A 23,170-nucleotide genomic window follows, 5' to 3' on the forward strand; every position below is an offset into this window, starting at 1 on the left:
ACTAGAACAGAACTAGAACAGAACTAGAACAGAACTAGAACAGAACTAGAACAGGACTAGAACAGAACTAGAACAGAACTAGAACAGAACTAGAACAGAACTAGAACACAACTAGAACAGAAATAGAACAGAAATAGAACAGAACTAGAACAGAAGATCTTTGAAGACCTATTCCTTCTGAGTTTACAATGTGTGTTACGGGTGGTATGAGTAATATTCATTAAAAATTTAAATCGATTTACATCAGGTTGGAAATATGAGATTTTTGTAAATAAGAGTTAATAATTTTTTAAGGGTGAATGAAATCTGTTATTTCTAAATGATAGAGGAGAAGTATCTTACATGAACGGAAGCGAAAAAAAGAAATAAACTCCCATAATATATTTAAATTTTTATATGATCTTTAATTTTTTTTAACACGAACCACTGTTTATAATTTCTAATCATCTCTCGGCTGTTTGTTGTTGACATTTATTCGCCTTCGAACACACATTTTAAGACATACAAAGCCAAAGCCATATTTACATCTAACAACAGTCAGGAGCAGCAAAACGACGACAATAACAACAGCAACAATACGATTTTGCTTCAATCAATCGCACTTAACCGCCAACGTACAAAATTTCAAATACTTGTACATATTTATTATTTATTTACTCTTACACATACTATAGAATTATGATGTATAGAACTCTGACAATATTACAGTTCTTTAAATTTAAAAATTGTTTTAAAAAATAAACAGAATGGTTTTTAACTGTGTATAAGCTTGAGGGACAAGATTAGAGCAATGTTTTAATATACACCCTGTCGGAAACTGGGTTAACTTTAAATTAACTTAAAGCTAACTATTTCGCAACTAGTACTGACTGACACTTGGATTACTTTTCAATTGAAACAACTAACTATTTTAACATTGTGATGTCCTAGGCAGTAGTCAGTTGTCCGACTCAGCATTACTTTTCAACTAACTTAAAGTTAACTTACTAAACGTTAGCTTTCAGTTAATTTTTTGATGCAATGTTTTAAATATGTAGATACATAATATATACATATGTATATGCATATACATAAATATTCTACATGTTTAAATGCATGGAAATATGAAATAAACTAAATATTTAGACATTAAATTTATTGTTTAGATAAAATTTTAAGCTATAAATCTGTTCGCCATAGTATCTAGGAACTTGGTAATTTCTTGCTTTCATTAACATCGGCAAAGATAAGTTCTATGGCTAGATAAAATAATAAAAAAAAAGTATTTTCAGAAAAATTTAGAAAACCACTTTGCAAAAAAATATTGAGATTTAATTTGACATGTTGGTGATTTAGTGTATTGAATCTTTTAACATGTTTGAGAGCACAGCACCTGCGCAGGTTTTCTACATTATTATTACAAACAATGCTGCTTATGCTCATTGATCATTAAATTGATTGAATTGGAAATTAAATTATTATTTATTATAAGGCCGAATATTTTTTTATTACCATTTTTGTGTTAAGAGAACAACCCACATAGTGGATATTAATAGTGTACAGTGGTTTATGAGGAGAAATAGTATTTTACTAATTCGTTATATATCATGTTTTTAACAACGAAATATAATACGTACAAGTAAGAAATTATAGTTGGGCGAGGCCGACCATATAATACCCTTCACTTTTTACAAAAATAATATATGATTTAGTTGCCATAATAAAGCATTTAAGTTGAATTGTACCTTGCCTCAGATATACATACTTAAGCCATTTATTGTTTATTAAAATTGTGGACATTTAAGTGAAATTTTGATAGGGAGCTTTTCATAGGGGCTAGGGTCAAATGAGGATCTATTATTACGGAATTCGTGAGGACCATCAAGTCTAGTATAGAACTTGGTTTTGCAGCTTTTTGACGAGATAAAATCATAATTATGAACTTAAAAGCCCTATTCGGCGGGTTCAGTTGTATGAAATAGTGGACCGATGTTAACCATTTTCAAAAGGCTTCGTCTACGATAGCATAGAAGATCATGTGTCAAATTTCATTGACATTCATTACAAGGTTTATTCGGGGGTTCAGTTGTATGGGGGCTAGGTGAAATAATGGACCGATGTTAACCATTTTCAATAGGCTTCGTCTACGATACCATAAGAGATCACGTGCCAAATTTCATTGAATTATTTTCAAAATTGCGACCTGTAGGTTTACATGGACGGACGGAAGGACAGACGGACGGATATAGCTAAATCGACTCAGAAAATGATTCAGGGCGGATTGGTAAATTTAAAGGTGGCTATGAACCCAATATACCCTTCCCACTAAAGTGGTGTAGGGTATAAAAACTATCGTATGATTTTCTCATATTTAAAGGTATCATAATAGCATTATATGCAAATAGGTTTCACTATTCTTAAGTTTATGTTTTATTCCTTTGCGATTAAACAAAAATATCTTTTTTTAAATAAACTTTGTAATAATATCTCATTAATAACTAAAATGAAAAATAAAATATAGATATTTTTTGTTAATTTTAAATTAAATTTATTTAAGAGTAAAACATAAGATTTTTAACATGAATAGAGAAGAAATAGGGGGAAACATTTAAAGTTTATGTACTCATTAAATATACTATAATGTAATTAAGATGTTGTGTTTTGTTAATTTTATAGTAAAAAGAAAATAAAACGAAATAAAAAACTAAAATATAAGCAGAATCAAAATTTACCGGATAATTGCTTATAGAAGAAAAACTAAAAAATAGCAATCAAAGCAAATAAAACAACAACATACAAAATAAAAGGGAATTCTTGTTAGATTCTTGTTTTAACTTAAAATGCTGAGAGAGAAGTTTTCTTTAACAGACGATGTACACATACAAATTAAACTAATACAGTTGTGGATGATGATGATGAATATGATGTTAAATAATGTTTGGTTGATACATATGTATATGCTGTTCTGGAGTGTTGTAAATAGATGATGTAGTATATGGTGCAGCAGTAAAGTATTAAATTATAAATAAATGTTGGTAACACAACGCGTTAGGTTTTCCTTGTAAGTCAGCGCGCTCTTTATTTTGTTGCAAAATGTCGTGAAGAGATGTTTTTCGTAATTATTTTCTTATTTCGTTGTTTAATGCTGGAAATATCACTCATAATCGCTTAAGCATACGCTTTTTTTCCTTAATAAGTTTTTCTTTTTTCTTATCCTGTAATTTCTTATCGACGGCATGTTTTTTCGAACTAGGACCGTCATCATCTTTGGAATCTGTAGATTTAGCGGCTAAAGCATGTATTTCTGTCATCATTTTAGCGCGCTGCGAATAATCATCATAACGTTCCAGCAACATTTTGCCGGCTTCTTCATTTAGAGCTGACTCAGCATTGGGTACAATAAGTAGACATTTAATGGTGAGTAGTATATGTTTAATACCCAAATCCGGTTTCCAATCCTTTTTTAAGGTATTAACACAGATCTCACCGTTGGGGGCCACATTGGGATGAAATATTTTCGTTATGAAAAAGGCTTTCGGAGGTGCTTGAGGGAAATCTTTACCTAACGTAAGTTTTACACGAAACATACCGCCAGCATAGGGGGTGCCAGCTGGACCTTCGATAAGAGCCTGTATATCGGTGACGTCAGCATCGTTAATTTGTATTTTAATACCCTCCAGGGGATTTTCTACCATGCTTTGCATTTCCTTCATCACTTGTCTTATTGTTTGAGGCGAGAGGTTTTCTACATTGGAGATCTGTAAAGTATTTAGAATTTCATAAATATTAGATTAAAATAAATGTATTTAACTCTACTTTCGTCTTTTATTTATTCCTTATAAATACAATTTTTTTATAATTTTTATTTCATTGTTATTAAAGCAAAAATGTGATTAATTATGAGACCATATTTAAAAAATGCTTAAAAAATTATAATGTCTAAATAATGTTTTCATAGAAATGCATTATAAGGGACTTGGGCCAAGTATAGTTTTATGTATTGATTGCAAAATTGATTCTGAATTCTATCAGGTATAAAACTATACAAAACATTCAAAATTCTTAATCTGCTTAAGGAAAAGTTTCCGCAGAAAGATCTAGAAAAATTCCAGCTTCACCATTATTGCAATTTACTTGGCAAATTCAACTTAATACTTTCTGGAATAAACAATGTAAGGTTAGGTTATAATATTCTTGTTCGATTTCTATTAAGAAACCTCAATACCCCAGACCACAAACAAAAAAAGAAAGAAACCTACAATGGGTATAAATGTAGGCATTTTACTTTTTTGGATAAACAAGAAATATGTAATCACTATAATGACATAAACCAACTTACCGAACTCATCTTTTTAGCTAAATTTGTTATTTTTTTTGTTAAAGGATTTTTCAATTCTATGGTATTTCCCTCCCAATTTATTCTGATTTGTTTTCTTCCGTATTTGTTGTCCTTTTTACTGTAGAGTTTTTGCCTCTGTGAAAAAATGTCTGCTGTTGCAGCTGGCTTTTTATTTTAATGGATTTTCCCTCTTTGCTATTGTTGTGAAACGTTTTCCCAACAATTTTTTCTTAGTTTTCCAAACAGCAATTATTTTATTAGAATTTTATTATTATGTCTATTGTTTTAAACTTAAACTTTTGTACATAAAATTGAAATAAAAAGGGTAAAATCTTTTTTATATAGAAATAAATACACAATAACTTTCGATAACTATTTGTTGTCGTTTATTACAAAAAAATAAAGAAGAAAAGTAATCGTGTTATCGAAACTTATATTTTGTAGACTTTGAGCAGGGTTGCTTTTATAAACACGGCTGCTATTGTTTGGTAGAGTCAGAGTATATATTCAAGACATAAATACACCATAAAACTTTGAAAAGTATTATAACATCCTTGCTAAATAAGTCATAATATTCTCAGAAGAATCGATGCTTTTGTTATTACGAAACAGAATCGCTGTGGTTAGGGTAAAACGATTTTTATTAATACCGTACTCCGTTTCTGTATTTTTCGTTCGACGAACACAAAAAATTTAAATGTTTGGTGTTTAATTTTAATGCGTATATTTTGAAAATTAACTCAATAATCCTATTAAAAACTTTTTTTTTTAATTGGGAAAAATATAGAAACCAGGACCAGGTCCCTTTTATATTAAATTTCATCGCTGTACTCCTATTGTTAAGATAGAAATAATTAATGCTTATTTTCTGACAGAGACCTTATGAGGGCGGTAGGGTTAACTGTGACCTTGTGGCTTTTCAAATTTTAGAACGGTTTATACAAATAATGTTTATGATTAATTTTATCGCTCTACGACTTCCCTTAGAATTTTGAACTTATTCATGTTGAATTCCATTTACCTCTTTTTAAATCAATAGGGGACCTATAAAACATATTCGTGTCGAATTTTATTGCTATAGATGCTTATGTTATGAACGTTAAAGTTATTTTCTGGGTGATCCTTATATGGAATGGAGCGTTAATTATATGCCGATCTTTTTAAATTTTTACAAAAAGATTATATAATGCTTGCTTGTGCCAAATATTACAACTACATATGTTTCCTTTAGCCAGGTAAGAGCGTTAAAATCATTTTCTGATGGGACCTTATTGGGGGTCTTGCCGAAATCGAGGACCGAAATTGCCCATACATACATTTATATAAAATATCAATGCATATTTTTAGCCGGCTAGCTGCTTTTATTTGGACTCTATCGTTTTGACGTTTTTTGATGTATGAATTCTCACGAGAAAAAGCAGTTCTTGTGAGTTTGAAATAAATAAATCTCATGAAAATAATATGTTTAACGAGTAAAATACATAAAATAGTATTTAAAAAATAGTAATAGTATTTTAAAAATTTCATACTCTGGTAGACAATACCGATTTTTAAAATATTTAATTCCAAAATCCAACATTTTTATCTTCATATTACGATATTATTTAAAATCATTGAAAATTAAACGTAGTTGACTGTAAGTTGATTTACGTCAATTGAAAGCCTCCGCCGTCGTTAATAAATGTCGGCGCAGAACTCTGGTATTATGTCTGTTCGCGTACTTGATATTTTTTAATAATTTTTAAAAGATTCCCTTCGCGTACTTTTAAAATATACTTTGTGGTTGGAGATTCTTTTTAAATTAATGAATATTTTGTTTATTGTGAAAAATCATAACAAATATTGTCAATTTAACGTTTTTAAAAAAAGTAGTGACTTTCTTTTAGCGATTTTGTATACATTTTTATTATAATATATAAAAAATTTCTCTATCATAAAGTAAATGGAATTTTTTTACTGGAAAGTACGCGAACAGTCCTATTATTGTTAAAATTTGTAAGCAAACAAATATTATTGGGTTTGTACCTAATTAAAATTGCACTGAATAAAATGAATATTTATGAAAACTCCTGCCGAATTTGTTTAACAGCAAATGTATTTTTTGATTGGAACGAAGCTGTTTTGGAATTTTCTGGTCCATCATACAAAGAATGCTACTACCAGTACACTCATCTTCAGGAAGAAGGTAAAGAAAGAATGTCTATATATACATTTTAAAAGTGCTACAGAATAACATTCCTTTTGGAGGTAGATTTTTACACGAAAATGTTATGTTTAGATTGTGGTAATAGCTTGAGAAATGCTTATATACTAGTGGAGAAAGCATTGGCATCCGACTTAAAATTAAGAAATTATAAATGTGAAATTAAAACAGATAATCTATTACAAATTGAAAAGGAGGAAGTAAAGCTAGTTGATTGGAAGCAAACGTTAGCACATGAACTAAGTGTAAAAGATCAACAATCACAAATTATAGCAGAAAATCCGTTACAATTTAAAGAAGAAAAAGAAGAAGAAATAGTACCTGATATTCAAGATTCACTGAACCCAAATATTGAGGATACTCTTAATACAATCAAGAATGAAAATGAATATATTTTAACGGAAGCTATAACTGTAAATAAGTTATCGGATGAAGAATTATTTGATGTTAGTATACAGAATTCGGATTCAGCACCTAAATCGGAGGTCAATAAAAAATCCAAGAGTGCCGTCAAAAAAAAGAAGAAATTGACATTATTGTGTTCCCACTGTCGTAAGTAGAAAATAATTTAGTACGTAAGAAAAATTACACTTTCAATTTGTATTTCACAGCCAAAATTTTTAACACTCGGGCACATTTGATTAATCATGAGAAAACTCACGATCAAGATCGAAAACGTACGGAGATTTGCACTATATGCGGCTTAAAATTGTATGACAAATATACATTAAAAATGCACATGGAGATTCACGATGACAATAGAATACGCAAATACAAATGTGAATTTTGTCCAAAGGCATTTTTTGCGCGTGGTGGACTTAATATTCATAGGCGCATACATTTAGGACAAATGATAAAATGTAACTTTTGTCCTAAAGAATTTTATCGTCAAATTGATCTGGATCATCACATGAAAAGTCATGACGTTACGCCTTTAACATCAGACACTGGCATAGAACCAAGAGTTAGAGTATGTTAAAAAAAAGTACCACAAAGGGTTTTGTAATATATAATACTGTTCTTGGACATATTTTTCAGACAAAATATTTTATGAAATGTGATATTTGTGGTAATAAAATCAATAGGAATGAATGGAAACATCACAAAGCAAAGCATTTGAACCAGCCTACATTACAATGTTTGATTTGCAGCAAAACATTTTTTCCTCATTCAAAGTATGGTGATAAGTATTATATTCCTTAAATTGTTATATACATATTTACAAATTCATTTTAATTTTAGGGTTAGTCGTCATCTTCGACAATGTCACGATATTCAAAGTAATGAATGTGACAAGTATTTAATAAAATTGGATAATAAATTTGAACCACGTCTTTCTAGTTTAATGATAGAACAAAAAATAACGGAAGTATATACAGAAAAATAAATAAAATATTAAAACTATGATGCAAATATTATGTGTGTTTCCGTACTTGATTGGGTTTGGCAAGATTTTACAATACGACGTTTCCGTACTAAAATTTTAATGTGCTTAGTTGTTCTGTTCTGACTGAAAGCTGCAAAACTGACCAGTACGCTAACAGTCATATTGTGTTTTGACCGTTCGGAACTTATGAATATTATCGAATGTAATAGAATTTTCGATATACATAGAAATATTTTGAATCATTTAAGCTACTTAAATATTTTATTCATCTCTATTCTGCATTCAATTACACAACGATCGAAAATTAAAATGACATATTTACATGCATATGTAGTTCGTATTGTAGTTGTTGAAGTTTACGAATGTGCGCTTATCTGGCTTCTCTACCGTGACCCGAGAAGCAGCGAAATGTGTGGTCCTTTTGGTAGCTGTCAGTACCAACTCTCGAGTGAGCATTAAAATCACGAAGTATTATTCTCTTATCTCCTTGTAATAGATTTCCATGCCGGGGTACCGTTATTGTGGTATATTTAATATACTTGGCATTTGCAATGATGTTCTTGATGGATGTTGTTGTATTTGGGGAAGAATGCTCAGCCCTGCGCGGCGTATTTTGTACAGATGTGACTGGTGTGGCTAAAGTTTTTCTTATTTTCGTAAAATTAGAAAGTTTTGATTCAATAATATTTCATATTATTTTACGATTTATTCTTTTTTGACTCTTAAAGTTTGTTCGCGATTATTAAAAAAACTCAAATTGCCAAATTATTCCACGTTGGTTCGGTGAGTGACTCCCAATCGACCTATAACTTCATATAGAAATTTGGAGCTCCGAACAAGTTATAAATTCAAAGTGTTATATGGTCTCCACCAGTTTAATCTAACATAACATCAATGAGGTAAGTGAAGCGTCATCGACTTTTTCCGACTTTTCGACTTTTTCCGACTTTTTTCGACTTTTTCCGACTATATTCGACTTTTTACGACTTTTCGACTATTTTCGACTTTTATTTAAAAAGTCGACTTTTCGACTTTTTTCATAGACGATAGTCGAGTTATCGACTTTTTTGGAACAAAATACTCGACTTCGACTTTTCGACAAAAAGTCGATTGTTCGATTATTCGAAAGTCGATTTATAGAACCCTAAGCCTGATCGTCCTCATAAAAAAATCGTGATGACGCGAGAGTTGTTCCTTAACTTAGACTTGAATTACGTCTGTATGTTTTTTTTCAGTGTAGTTTTTAACATGATATCATTCCTGACTGAATGAAATTCACATTCACCGATTGTAAACAAGAAATTATATTACTATTTTTTATTTAAGTCGAACGGAACAACATGAATCCTAATGAAGGTCCCTGTAGGATTTGTTTAACAACAAATATATTTTTTGATTGGAACGAAGCTGTTTTTGAATTTTCTGGCCCATCCTACAAAGAATGTTTCTACCAATACACGCAACTTCAGGAACAAGGTAACACATAGTCGTTATGTGGAAAGTTTTAAACTAGTAATATGTATACATTTTAGATACAGATTCCCGCACACAAATGCTATGTTTGGATTGTGGTAATGGCTTGAGAAATGCCTATATACTAGTGGAGAAAGCCTTGGCATCTGACAAAAAATTAAAGAGCCAGAAATGTGTAATTAATGAAGAAGTGTTATTGCAAAGCGAAAAGGTTGAAGTAATATCGGAAGATATGAATAATTCTTTTAATTCGGAGAAGGCTTTAACATCTGACCTAAAACTAAAGAATCAACAATCACAAATTATAACGGACAATCAATTAGAATTCAATAAAGACCAAGTAGTAATAATTGATATGCAAAATTCGTTTAACACAAATACTGAGGATAACTTAAACACGAACAAGAATGAAAAAGGAAAGATATTAACGGAAGATGTAGATATAAATAAGTTATCTGACGAGGAGTCACAAGATAATGGTTTTTCTCTCACTCAGAATTCGGAATCAACATCTGAATCAGAGTTTGATAAAAAATCCACTGTTAATAAAAAGACTGTGGAGAAAAGGATAAAGAAAAGAACTTTAATGTGTGCCTACTGTTGTAAGTAGAAAGTAAATATGTTGTATATGTATAAACTGAACAAATATAGTTCCAACTATTTCTATATTGCAGCATGGACTTTTAAATCGCGAACCCATTTAACTAATCATGAAAAAACACACCAACAAAATCGAGAACGTACTGAAGTTTGCCCTATATGCGGCATAAAAATGTATTGCAAATATGGCTTAAAAGCACACATGGCCATACACGATGATAAAAGAGAACGCAATTACAAATGTGAATTTTGTCCTAAATCGTTTTTTGCTCGTGGCGCACTAAATGTTCACAGACGCATTCATTTAGGACAAATGGTAAAATGTAATATTTGTCCTAAAGAATTTTATCGTCAAGTCGATTTGGATCGCCACATGAAAAGTCATGATCTTATGCCCTTAAAAGCTGATATTGAAGAAACGCCAAAAGTGCGAGTAAGTCAAATATTTTTAAAAAATACATTTGTTGCATGTATTTATTTTACATTTATTGCTAGGTAAAATATTTTAGAGAATGCGATATATGTGGTGATAAAGTCAATACCAACTCTTGGAAACGCCATAAAGCGAAGCATTTAAATCAATATGAAATTGAATGTTTAATATGCAATAAGCAATTTTTCCCCGACACTCAGTATGAAATTTCCTATTCACAAAAGTATATTTTATTATTTCACTTTCACTTCTAATTTCAGTATTAAACGTCACCTTAGACAATGTCATGATGTTAATGGTAGTGATTCTGAGAAGTTTATAAAAAAATTGGATTCCAAATTTGAACCAAGACTTACACGTTTAATGATAGAGCAAGAAATAACAAAAGTATATACAGAAAAATATTAAATACTATATAATAATCACTCCTATTCTGCATTTGATTATTTACTGGACACTGTTTTATATATTTTAGCCTAAGTGGAGATTATTTTTTTAAATTTGTATTTGTGGCATACCAAAAAAAAAAAAAAAAAAACTTGATATTGTTCAAGGTTCCGGCATTTGAATTTAAAACACATACATATACGAAATGCAAAGATGTAGAATAAAGGTGATTGTTTCTTTTATAAAAATGTAACATTTGGTTCGATGTGACCGTAAAATTTTAATTTATTTAAGTAACTTGGTGTAACTTATTGAATTACTATCATAAAGTTGATAGTTTAGTGAGTTGTGATCTTTTTTTTTGTTAAATCATATAAAAATAACTAAAATAAAACAAGAAGGAAAGTATAGTCGGGCATGGCCGACCATATAATACCCTACACCATGAGTATATTTTTAAAATTTTTACTTTTTATAAAATTTTTATTTTTTATAAAGAAAATTTTATGTTGAATATTACTAACAATTCCAAAATATTTAAGCAATTTATTGAAAAATAAACTAAAATTTCTAAATGAGGCTTTATATAGTTCAAATATGGACCGATCCTCGGTTAATTTGGGAAAAGGATATACTTCTAAATAACAGTTAGTTTTGTTGAGTTTCATTGCGATACAAATGGTTACAAGTCAATTTTAGACATTTAAGTCATTTTTTGAAGGGGGTTTGTATGGGGGCTAGGGTCAAATATAGGCCGATCCTCACGAATATCTGCAGTGTCATTTATACTTAAATAAAACTTATTTGTGATAATTTTTAAAGAGATGGCAGAATATTTAATGTAATTATGGCATAAAAAGTTCAAATCGGGAGGTTCGGTTGTATGGGGGCTAGGTGAAATAATGGACCTATTTCAACCATTTTAAATAGGCTTCGTCCCTGTGCCAAAAAACATGCTTCATCAAATTATCTTGAAAGGTTTACAGGGACACACGGACATGTCTTAATCGACTCAAAAAATGATTCTGAATCGATCCGTATACTTAAAGGTGGGTATTAAACCAATATTTTTGTATGTTACAAACATCAGCACAAACGTATAATACCCTCCCCACTATAGTGGTGTAGGGTATAAAAATGAAATAACAGAAATACCATACGAATTATCGTATACATATTTGAGTTTTCGATCTACATAGCAAAATTTTAATAAATAATTTTTTGGTTAAATTGTACAATTCTATTTGAGAAAATATGCCCTTAGAAAATTGTATTTAGAAAATTGTCTTCATATTAATATTTAAACTTTTATTGAAACTTTTTTGTTATCTTTTTGTTTTGAATTATCTATTTATATTTTTATGAAACATTGTGTTAGTTTTTTTTAACCAAAAGAAAAAAATTATTAATGGACTAAAAATCAGATTAGAAATAAAATTAAATGTTTTCTCATATTATATATGTATTTTTCTTCATTTGTGCCATTGATAGGCCATTCCTGTTATTGCTCTTGTGCTAACAATTTCCTGTGAATTTTTTGTTTACTTTTCTAAGCAACAACAAAAAGTTATAAATTTATTTTCATTTTAATTTTAACAACAAAATAATGAATTCCCAGGAATTTAAGAAAGTTATATGTCGAATTTGTTTAGATGAGTCGGTAGTATTAGATTGGAACGATAGTATAAATGATTATAGCGATATAACATACAAAGATTGCTATTATAAATATACACAATTGGAATGGCTTGGTTTGTATTGTCTTCCAAATTGTATATATTTAAAATAAATTTTATTAAATGCTTCAAATCTCGGTTTATTCAGCCTCCGACAGCTTTTCACCCATGTTATGTCAAACATGTGCAAATGGTTTACAAAATTTCCATGCTCTAATTTTAAAAGCATTAGAATCGTATAAATATTTTCAAGAATCTGCAGCAAACATCAACACACAAATTGTCAATAATAGTTGCACAAATATTGAAACTGATATAAAATATACACCAACAGAATTTGAAACAGTACTGGTGCATAAATTAGAAGTAGAACCTGTAATAGAAGATCATTTTGTGTATGACAACTCAGATGAAGAGTTTAAGGTTAAACCGACAAAAACTAAAGTTGGTAGGCGATCTAAACGTTGTATATCTTTAAAGCACAATCATGAAAAATGTAACAAAATGTCAGATGAACCTATGGAAAAAGATAAAATAGCGGATAATTCTAATGATAATTTGCAGGACTTACAACAAGTAAAAACTCGTAATAAAACGTTTGCTAAAAGAAAAACAAAAAAACAAGTAGAAGTTAAGGAGAATAATACAAAGAAATCGAAAAGTTTAGAGGATATAGAAAATACTTGTGGTCTGAAGAATGAGGAAGCTAGAAGTGAGAATATATGTGATCAAGTCAAAAATGAAGAATCACAAATAGATGTCAAAGTCAAAAAAAAGTATAAGGAAATTAAAAAGCCAAGAATGTGCTCAATTTGTTGTGAGTAAATTTAATTTTGTTAAGTTACCGTTACTTTTGTATTAATTCGAAATTTGTATACCCTACACCAATTTAGTGGGGAGGGTATATTGGGTTTGTGCTGATGTTTGTAACATTCAAAAATATTCGTCCTATAGCCACCTTAATGTATACCAATCGGCTTACAATCATTTTCTGAGCCGATTAAGCTATGTCCGTCCGTCCGTCTGGCTGGCTGTCCAAGTAAACCTTGTGCGCAAGGTACAGGCCGCAATTTTCAAGATAATTGGATGAAATTTGGCACACACGCTTCTTTTGGCCCAAGGACGAAGCTTATTGAAAATGGTTAAAATCGGTCCATTATTTCGACTAGCCCCCATACAACCGTACCCCCCAAATAGGGCCTTTTGGCTTATAATTAATCTAGATGATCTATTATGTTAACAAAAGTCGACAAAACTTAGTTTTATAGAACTTTAAATGACACTACCGATTTTTGTAATGATAGGGCTTCATTTGACCCTATCCCCCATACAAACTCCCCTTCAGAAAATGACTTAAAGGTCAAAATTCACTACAAACACCCCTTTAAGCCCTTTTAAAAAAATCTCTTTTTTTGCAAAAAAAAAGTAAAAATATTCCGAAATAAAGTTAAAAACACAAACCAAATGCTTTATTTTTTAAAATAATCCCCATTTTTAACATACATACATACTGACTGGTGTAGGGTATCATATGGTCGGCTACGCCCGACTAAACATTCATACTTGTTTTAATTATATTTTAACGAAATATGATTAGGTACCATTTTTGTTTTTAAATTTCGTGAATTAAATTTAATTTATTTAAATATTCTTTAGCAAAAATCTTGCACAACAAGTATGCAGTACAAATGCACGAAAAAACCCACATGGAAAACCGAGAACGAAAAGAGACTTGTAAAGTTTGTGGTTTGAAATTCTATGACAAACGTAATCTCTATTCTCATAAGCGTATACATAAAGAAAATCGGGAGAAGAAGCATAAGTGTGAATTTTGCAATAAAGCCTTCTATGATAAGGGTGGGCTCAATATACACCGCCGCATTCATTTAGGTCAAATGATACCGTGTACTTTATGTTCCAAACAATATTTTCGTCAAATTGATTTAGATCGTCATATGGGTTCACATTCGGCCACAACAATAAATACTGATACGAAAAAGAGAGTAAGTGAATTTGTAAATTTAATTTTGTTAAAAAGTTTAATTCAATTCTTATTGTAGTCAAGATATTTTGTACGCTGTCAACATTGTGACAAATCCATACTAAGTACAAGTTTTAAATCGCACACAGCTGCTCATTTAAATGAACCTTTAATGAAATGTTCCATTTGTAATAAAGAGTTTTTCAGACGGGGAAGGTATGTACATTTTATTTTGCAATTCTTAGTTAATGTTGCGCTTATATGTATTATAAATAATTTGTTTTCGCTTTTAGTTGTGTCTTGCATGTTAAAAAAGTTCATCAAAAAACGAATGAAGAATACAATGATTTTATTGTGCAATACAAAAAGAATCGTATATCACATTTGTTTCTAGAGCAAAAAGCTGATATACAATTTAGTGATGAGTAGTATATAAAAATATACAAACTTACAATTTAATAAGCGAGTAAGACTAATATCATTTGGGAATATAAATGCAATTATTATGTAAACAATATTAAGGAATTGAAAAAAAACGATTTTATTAATTTTCTTTCTATTTTTTAAAATTTTAAGAAACAAAGTGTTTTTATACATTAATTTAAAATCAGTTTTATATATTAAAGTTGTAAAAATATGTACTACTAAGGTTTTTAAATTTCTAGATTTTTTTATTTTTTATAAAATATAACATTTAACTAAAATATATTACGTTTTTTTTTATATTTTATAAATAAAATGAGTTATTTAGCCGGTCGGCGGCAGCTGCAATATAAATAAATTTTTGATTTTTTCAATTGGCAGTGAATACTGTCATCACCTTTGTAAATTCGCCTTGAATTTGACTTAAAAATAATATTGACCAAGGCGAATTCAGATAAGGTGGTGGCAGTTCTGCAACAACAACATTTCCTATGTATTTTGTTTTTGCTTTTGGTTTTCGTAAATGTCAATTCATTAGATGAAAAATTTTTGTAAAATGTTTATATTATTTTAAAAAAAAAGATAAAGATATTAAAATTTGTGACGAAAGTATAATCTGAATTGAATAATGTTTGTTTCCATCGAAAAATTCTATTCCGGCAGCTTAATTTGCTAAATTTAAGTAAGTGTCTTAAGTTAAGTAAAACTTAATTTTTGGTGAAAAATAAACATAAAAAAGTACATATTCATGAAAATATTATATTACAAATGAATGAATATTTGTTGCGAATGGATAATTCTACTCCGGCGGAGTAATTTTCAATATTTGGCCATAATGTTATATAAAGCGTTCCGGAACAGACTATTTTAGTTAATCTCTTTATCTACATAGTATATATATAAAACAATATTGTTTAATTTGTTAACATTTAATAGATTTCAAAATTAAGCCATAACGTAGAAGTCAGTTACCGCCAGCCGGATAAATACTTCATATGCGTTTCTTAATATTAAGTGTTCCGGAAGAGATTTTTTTAATTAATCACGATATCTACACAATTTTAATACAAAATATAAAACAATATTGTGTAATATGTTAACATTTAATAGAAAAAATATTTTTCTTAACTAAAATATTTGTATACATACCAATTATGCCATTATTTAAATAAAATGATAATTTTTTACGAGATGCTTGGTATTTTTAGATTTTTTACATAAATAATTAAAAATATTAACGAAGTTTTTCTCTGTTTAACGGACATTTTTAAATATAAAAATGTAAACAATAACAAACTTTGACAGCTAGGAAACCCAGGCGAATTAAGAAAAAAATTATCAAATGGTTGATTTCAGTGTACACTTAATTAATTATTAAGTGTACACTGGTTGATTTACACCACCTTATATGAATTCGCCTTGATATTGACAGTACCGTGTAAACGTGGTCAAGCAATTCAAATGATATCAATTCACTATGAATTAATTGTTTACGATAATAAAAAAAAGAGTCAAACAGAATTGTATTGTTTATTCTTAAACCAAAGATGAATTCTTCGGAATTTAAAGATACAGTTTGTCGCATTTGTTTGGATGAAAATATAGCTTTAGATTGGAATAATACATTGACTGAACATGGCGATATAACATACAAAGATTGTTACTACAAATATACACAATTGGAATGCATTGGTTAGTATGCAGATAAATTGCACCACCCACATGTGATTCTGTTTTCGATGAGAGAAAATAATTGTTTTTTTTTTCTTTTTTAGAAACTGATCCTTTTTCCTGTATGTTATGCCAAAAATGTTCAAATGGCTTAAAATATATACACAATTTAATTTTAAAAGCTCTAGATTCCTATAACTTCCTGCTGGATGTAAATAGCATTCATAATGAAGTGGATATTTATAGCCAAGATGACCCTGTGTTCATTGAGGATATAACAGATATTGCAGAAAAAGATGTAAATTGTGATTCGACTAATTTTGAAACAGTTCTAGTAGAAAAAATCGATACAGAATCCGTTGATTATTTTCATAGTGAACATTCCGATGATAATGATATGACATACAATTATTCTCCTGTAGAAATCCAAAGATCTTTTGACACTGAAAATAATGTGGAATGTGATATTGATTTAGCTTTAAAAACAGAGTATTCAGAATGCGAGGAGCCAATATCCACGCAAGGAGCGTGTGCCATAACTAAAGGAAAAAATAATACCTCTGGTAACCAGTGCAAAAGCAAAACAGTGAAAAAATGTCAAAAATCTCCAAGAAAAGGTCGTTTTAAAAAAGTAACTTCTGAAACTGATGCATTTGATGATCAAAATCTAAAAATGAAAAATAAATATGATACGCCGAGTATGTGTTCTATATGCTGTAAGTTTATTTGATTTTTTCAATTTTAAATTTGATTTTTTCAATTTTAAATTTTCACATATGCCTGTGTTGCAGCTAAGATTTTAAACAACAAATATACATTGCAAAAACATGAAAGAACACATGCCGTAAATCGTGAACGTAAGGTTTCTTGTCCTGAATGTGGCGTTAAATTTTTCGACAAAAATTATCTCAAATCTCATATGCGAATTCACAATGAAAATCGAATAAAGAGACATAAGTGTGAATTTTGCGGTAAAGCCTTTTTTGAGAAGGGTGGACTCAATGTCCACAGACGTATACATTTGGGACAAATGATACCCTGCACTTTGTGTTCAAAAGAATTTTTCCGCAAAGTCGACTTGGAAATACACATGAATTCGCATTCAGCGGTATCGATAAATTCAAATGGTAAAAAGAGGGTATGTTATTAAAGTATACACTCTTAAGATTTTGTTTAAATATTTATAAATTTTTTACTTTTAGTCCAGATACTGGGTGCGCTGCAAGTATTGTGATAAAAACATTCTAAGCACCAGTTTTAAATCTCATACAGCCGCTCACTTAAATGAACCTTTAATGAAGTGCACTATATGTGATAAGGAATTTTTCCGAAGAGATTGGTATGTTTACTATAAACTCTCTTGCTGTTTGGTTCAATAATTATTGTTATATTTTTCTCTTTTTTTTAGCTGTACACAACATGTAAGACAAATCCATAAAAAATCGAATGAAGAATATGATAAATTTATTATAACTTATAATAAAAATCGTTTATCACATTTATTTTTAGAGCAAACGGCTGATATACAACCTGATGATAAATAATATGAAAAAAATCAAAATTTTCTACTGTTACTGTTTAACTTACTATTTAAAGATTACTTTGTTAAACATACAAATATTTCGTTTTATTTATAAAATAATATGATAGATAGTTTAATAAAAAAATAATGATTTTGAAGGTAAATTAAAATTATTGGCAAAATTATTCCTAATCTGAAGAATTCAGAACACAAATTTATAGTAATAATAACTACAGAATTAAAGCCGTTTGTATCAAAATGTTCGACAGTTCACATTTCTTATATATCAAAGCACATAAATATATATAATGTACATATGTATTTGCCATGTTTGTTGTAAATAACAACTTGTAAAATAAAATTTTAAGATCTAATTAAAACTTATAATTTTTAATTAATTTTTAACCAAAAAAGTTTGTTTTGAAATTTTTTAATATTATAAAAAATATCATTTTCCATCCCTGGTACACAGTGGGGTTCTATAAATAGTATTTTGAATAATCGAACAATAGACTTTTTGTCGAAAAAAGTCGAAACTTGACTATCGTCTGTGAGAAAAGTCGACTTTGTAAATAAAAGTCGAATAAAGTTGAAAAAACTCGATAACTCGAAAATTTTAAAAAAGTTGAACATTTATCGACTTTTTTCGACTACTTTAGAGTTTTTGACTTTTTTCCCACATTTTTAAAATTTTCGACTACTTTTGACTTTTTTCTACTATTTTCGAGTATTCGACAAAATGGTCGACTTCGACCTTTCGACTTTTTTCGACAAATTGTCGATTATTCGAAAGTCGATTTATAGAAACCTTGTGTGGACAAGCACTTATAAAGTGAATTCATTTCATAACATTCAGCTCATGCCATAAGAAAGTAAGGTGACTGCGGTAAAGCAGCTAAGACCTGGTTCACACTGGGAAACTTTTGTAGAGAAACTTTAGATTTTGGTGTGTAAGAGAAAGAGAAAGAAATATCAACCATCTCTTTCTCTTACATACAAAATCAAAAGTTTCTCTACAAAAGTTTCCCAGTGTGAACCAGGTCTAATTATTTTTTATTTTTGTGTAGAGTATGCTTTTGACATAGTTGTTTTTGTTTACATCCCTACAAGTCAGTAATAGGGTTTTATAGTTGAAACGAAATGTCGACTTTTCGACTTTTTGCATTTTATGAAAAGTCGATTTTTCGACTTTTTGCGTTTTATGAAAAGTAGACTTTTCGACTTTTTGCATTTAGTTAAAATTCGATTTTTCGACTTTTTTCATTTGATTAAAAGTCGATTTTTCGACTTTTAATATTTTATAAATAGTCGACTTTTCGACTTTTTTCGACTATTTTCGACTTTTTCGGATTATTTTTAACTTTTTCCGACCAGAGTTAAAAATTTATAAAGTTGCCAGAAGCATAAATTTATAATGTTGCCATTTAACATTATATTATTATTATTTTATTATGTTTCCGACTTCTGGACTTTTTCCGACTTTTCGACTCCTTCCGACTTTTCGACATTTTTCGACTTTCCGAATTTCCGACTTTTCGACTTTTATTTACAAAGTCGACTTTTTTCATAGACGATAGTCGAGTTATCGACTCTTTTCGACAAACAGTCATTTGACCGTCACCTCTCTAATTATGCCATGATTCCGCTATTGAAATAACTTCACCTAATTAGTTGCGCCATGGCCACCACCTTATGTGAATTCGCCTTGATAGACCCTTGTATCATTTTACTTTAATTTAAACTTTTTCATTACATTTATTTTACAACAATGCCAAAATGAATTACCAAAAGAATACAAAGGAAGTTTGTCGGATTTGTTTGGATGAAAACGTTATTTTGAACTGGAATAATATGTTATTTGATTACTATGGGATAACATACAAAGAGTGCTACTACAAATACACCCAGTTGGATTGTAATGGTATTTTAATATTTTGCTTTATTTTACTCAAATACAAATAATAATCTTGCAAAACAATCTACTTATGCAGATCCTGATATATTCCCCTCAATGTTATGTCAAAATTGTTTAAATGGTTTACAAAATATCCATACTCTTATCTTAAGAGCTATAGAATCGCATAAATATTTTGAAGAAACACATCTCATCAATTTAGAAATAGAGGAAGACCAATGTCAAGATGTAATTGATATTAAGTGTAATCCAACAGAATTCGAAACTGTATTAATGGACGAACAAATAGTAGATGAAACAAATGAACAACACACAAATTTCGATAAATCTGTTAAAGATAAAATAAAATCTGTTGATTTGGATAGCACTGACGATGAAAGTATTGCAGCATTAAAATATAATATGCTAAATAGTTGCAAACGTAAGGCAATAAGGGAAATCAGTGAACCCAATGTGGATAACAATGAAAAACGAATTTCACCAGATGAAAACAAAGATAAACCAGAAGATAGAAAAATCAGTAAATTTAAAAATAATTGCAAGAATATTAAAAACAAAAAGGATCGTGTAAAGCAAAAAGATCAAAAAATTATATGCTCCGTTTGCTGTAAGTTTTTGATATTATATCAATGAAATTTTGAAAATAAATTGTTATACCTACTTTTCTATCTAGCTAGAGAATTTGCCAATAAATGTATAGCAAAAAAACACGAAGTGACACATGCTAAAAATAGGGAACGTAAAGAAACATGTGAAATTTGTGGTCTTAAGCTCTATACTAGGAATAGTCTTCTTCAGCACCTGGAAATACATGATAAAAATCGTGAAAAGACACAGAAGTGTGAATATTGTTCGAAAGCCTTTTATAGAAAAGGAGAACTTAATATACATCGGCGCATACATTTGGGACAAATGGTAGCCTGTAATATATGTTCTAAGGAGTTCTTCAGAAAACACGAATTAAATCAACATATGTCTACGCATTCAACTATAGCTTTAAATGCGGAAATAAGGAAGAGAGTAAGTAAATGTGATACAAAGATTTTTATTCTGGCAGGTTATGAAAAATTAATGATTTGTTTATAGGTATGTAGCTTTCTTTAAAGCTTTGTTTATATTATTTTCGTTCTTGACATCAAGTTTTAATCACATATGAAATTCATACCTACATAGGTACATGTTTATATTTTGGCCTTATAGGCTTTGTAATGTGATAATGAATTAATGAATATAATAAATATATAAATAACTTTTCTAAACTTTATATATTTTTAGTCAAAATATTTTGTACGCTGTAAGGATTGTGGCAAAAACATACTTAGTACAAGTTACAAATCTCATAAAGCTGCTCATCTAAAAACTCCTCTAGTGAAATGTTCCCTCTGCAATAACGAGTATTACAGTCGAAGCAGGTATGTTTGTATATAATGTATATTATTTAATAAAATTAAATATTTTTTTTAATTAAAAAAATAATGAAATATTTGCAGAAATACGAAAAAAATACATTCAAAATGTTATATCGTTATATTTTAACTTGTTTGTCCAAAAAGGATAATAACAATATTTTTTTTCTTAGCTGCTGTGTTCATTTAAAAAGGATCCATAAAAAACGGAAAGAAGAATTCGATGATTGCATAATCGTATTAAAGAAGGATCGAATATCACGTTTGTATATAGAGCAAACTGAAGACATAGAACCTGCGGATTAACACTGAGAAATTCCATAAACTTAAATCATTCCAATATACACATTAATTCCAGATAGGAATTAAGGAGGTAAAATCTTATTAGTCTTACATACTACACGTAAGTCAAACTGGCAAAAGACGAAAGACATTGTTCGTGTGAGAGAAAATACGTAGTTCATGAGGCAAACAATTCCAGCACCAAGCAATCCGCACCACAAATGACCTTTCAAAATTGAGTCTAAAAATTCTAGGAATATGAACTTGCGGATTCCTAGAAGACCGCAAGAATACAAATTTATTATATAAAGTTAAAGGAAAACCATTTCTGATAAAGTTATAAAAAATTTAGATTACTATATTTTACAAAGTCACTAAAAGAAAGCACAAGAAATAGCTTTACATATGAGGATATATGATCACTATGATGATAATGTCCTTTTTTGAACGTGTTCAAATTAAGATTTAAAGAACATTTGCAAGGTCTTCAAAAGGGAAAGATACTGGACTGTTTTTCGGGGCAAGGTATTGGCCGAATTCAATCATAAGTTAAGGAAACTGTGGAAACAGTATTTCAAACATATGGATTAAAAAATCGTCCTTCCAGATGTAATTTAAAGGACGATTTTTAGGATGCGGTTATAAAGGAAAAGCTAAATTATTCGAAATAATTTTTTGACTCAATAATTGTTTCAATACCAACTATATTCTAAGTAAATGACAAGTTCTGAAAAAAACGTTAAAATAATACCAAAGTTTTTATTAATATTAGTAAATCACGTTTATACAAAGTGTAAATATAAAAAAATTCAATAATATTGTTAAATTTGTTATAATTTAATGAAAAAATATATTTTTTAAATAAAATTTGTATATACATACATACCAATTATGACATTATTTAAACAAAATAGTTGTTTACATAGTACATGGTAATTAAATTTCTTTTTTGTTACTTAAGTTTATTTTTTTATAAATAATTTAAAAATAATGAAGTTTTCTTCCAGTTTACGCGAATTTTCAAATATAACAAGTAAGAGTTCTGTATTCGGCAGTGTCAATTCTTATATACCATTCACCATTATGTATTAAAAAAAAATACCAACTGCAAAACGGTAAGGTACCAAAAAGTCCCTTTTTATGGGTTCTCACTTAATCCAGACTCTATAGAGTACGTATACGTACTTAATTTCATGTTTCTAGGTTCAATATTATATATATTTCAAAATGTACCTTTTGCCTAATCCAGACTCTACAAAGTTAATTTCATGTTTCTAGGATCAATTATAGAAATGTACCAAAAAGTCCCCTTAATTTATGATTCTAAGTTCAATACTATAGAAAATTCAAAAAGTACCTTTTGTAGAACAAAAAAAGTTCCTTTTTATAGGTTCTTATCTAGTCAGGGACCTACATGCTAAATTTCATATTTCTAGGCTGATTTCAAATAGCATTCTATTCGATCGTATTTCCGATAGATTTATTAAAAATTC

At 29.3% G+C, this 23,170-nt stretch overlaps 6 protein-coding genes across 7 annotated transcripts; 5 read left to right on the top strand and 1 right to left on the bottom strand.

The window, feature by feature from the left end:
* Nucleotides 1-2,503: 2,503 nt before the first annotated feature.
* LOC111680513 (ubiquitin-conjugating enzyme E2 S) lies at nt 2,504-4,680 on the bottom strand. The gene is made up of 2 exons (XM_023442172.2): nt 4,319-4,680; nt 2,504-3,737 (listed from the first exon to the last, which is right to left on the bottom strand). The coding sequence occupies exons 1-2, from the start codon at nt 4,325-4,327 to the stop codon at nt 3,138-3,140; spliced, it is 609 nt and encodes a 202-aa protein (XP_023297940.1). The 5' UTR covers nt 4,328-4,680; the 3' UTR covers nt 2,504-3,137.
* Nucleotides 4,681-6,316: 1,636 nt separating this feature from the next.
* LOC111680503 (oocyte zinc finger protein XlCOF6.1-like) lies at nt 6,317-7,934 on the top strand. The gene is made up of 6 exons (XM_046946309.1): nt 6,317-6,335; nt 6,408-6,503; nt 6,570-7,073; nt 7,133-7,491; nt 7,560-7,696; nt 7,764-7,934. Exons 3-6 carry the CDS (start codon nt 6,584-6,586, stop codon nt 7,906-7,908), a joined length of 1,131 nt encoding a protein of 376 aa, XP_046802265.1. The 5' UTR covers nt 6,317-6,335; nt 6,408-6,503; nt 6,570-6,583; the 3' UTR covers nt 7,909-7,934.
* A 1,234-nt stretch (nt 7,935-9,168) lies between these two features.
* LOC111680514 (zinc finger protein 334-like) lies at nt 9,169-10,839 on the top strand. Its single transcript, XM_046947393.1, has 5 exons — nt 9,169-9,384; nt 9,441-9,983; nt 10,056-10,414; nt 10,477-10,613; nt 10,675-10,839. The coding sequence occupies exons 1-5, from the start codon at nt 9,249-9,251 to the stop codon at nt 10,820-10,822; spliced, it is 1,323 nt and encodes a 440-aa protein (XP_046803349.1). The 5' UTR covers nt 9,169-9,248; the 3' UTR covers nt 10,823-10,839.
* A 1,500-nt stretch (nt 10,840-12,339) lies between these two features.
* Nucleotides 12,340-15,389, top strand: LOC111680527 (zinc finger protein 701-like). Its single transcript, XM_046946293.1, has 5 exons — nt 12,340-12,552; nt 12,626-13,294; nt 14,134-14,480; nt 14,538-14,674; nt 14,752-15,389. Exons 1-5 carry the CDS (start codon nt 12,408-12,410, stop codon nt 14,885-14,887), a joined length of 1,434 nt encoding a protein of 477 aa, XP_046802249.1. The 5' UTR covers nt 12,340-12,407; the 3' UTR covers nt 14,888-15,389.
* Nucleotides 15,390-16,364: 975 nt separating this feature from the next.
* LOC111680524 (zinc finger protein 33B-like) lies at nt 16,365-18,237 on the top strand. Of its 2 annotated transcripts, XM_046947412.1 has the most exons (6): nt 16,365-16,573; nt 16,657-17,268; nt 17,344-17,690; nt 17,755-17,891; nt 17,961-17,973; nt 18,062-18,237. In XM_046947412.1, exons 1-6 carry the CDS (start codon nt 16,429-16,431, stop codon nt 18,197-18,199), a joined length of 1,392 nt encoding a protein of 463 aa, XP_046803368.1. In that variant the 5' UTR covers nt 16,365-16,428; the 3' UTR covers nt 18,200-18,237. The 2 variants fall into 2 exon arrangements, with proteins under 2 accessions (XP_046803368.1, XP_023297950.2); XM_023442182.2 differs by having other exon boundaries at nt 16,366-16,573; nt 17,961-18,237.
* A 1,542-nt stretch (nt 18,238-19,779) lies between these two features.
* On the top strand, nt 19,780-22,558 carry LOC124419067 (zinc finger protein 287-like). Its single transcript, XM_046947302.1, has 5 exons — nt 19,780-19,995; nt 20,066-20,596; nt 20,663-21,009; nt 21,265-21,401; nt 21,569-22,558. Exons 1-5 carry the CDS (start codon nt 19,851-19,853, stop codon nt 21,699-21,701), a joined length of 1,293 nt encoding a protein of 430 aa, XP_046803258.1. The 5' UTR covers nt 19,780-19,850; the 3' UTR covers nt 21,702-22,558.
* The last annotated feature ends 612 nt before the right edge of the window (nt 22,559-23,170 follow it).

The sequence above is a fragment of the Lucilia cuprina genome, chromosome 3 (genome assembly GCF_022045245.1).
Source record: "Lucilia cuprina isolate Lc7/37 chromosome 3, ASM2204524v1, whole genome shotgun sequence".
NCBI lineage: Eukaryota > Metazoa > Arthropoda > Insecta > Diptera > Calliphoridae > Lucilia > Lucilia cuprina.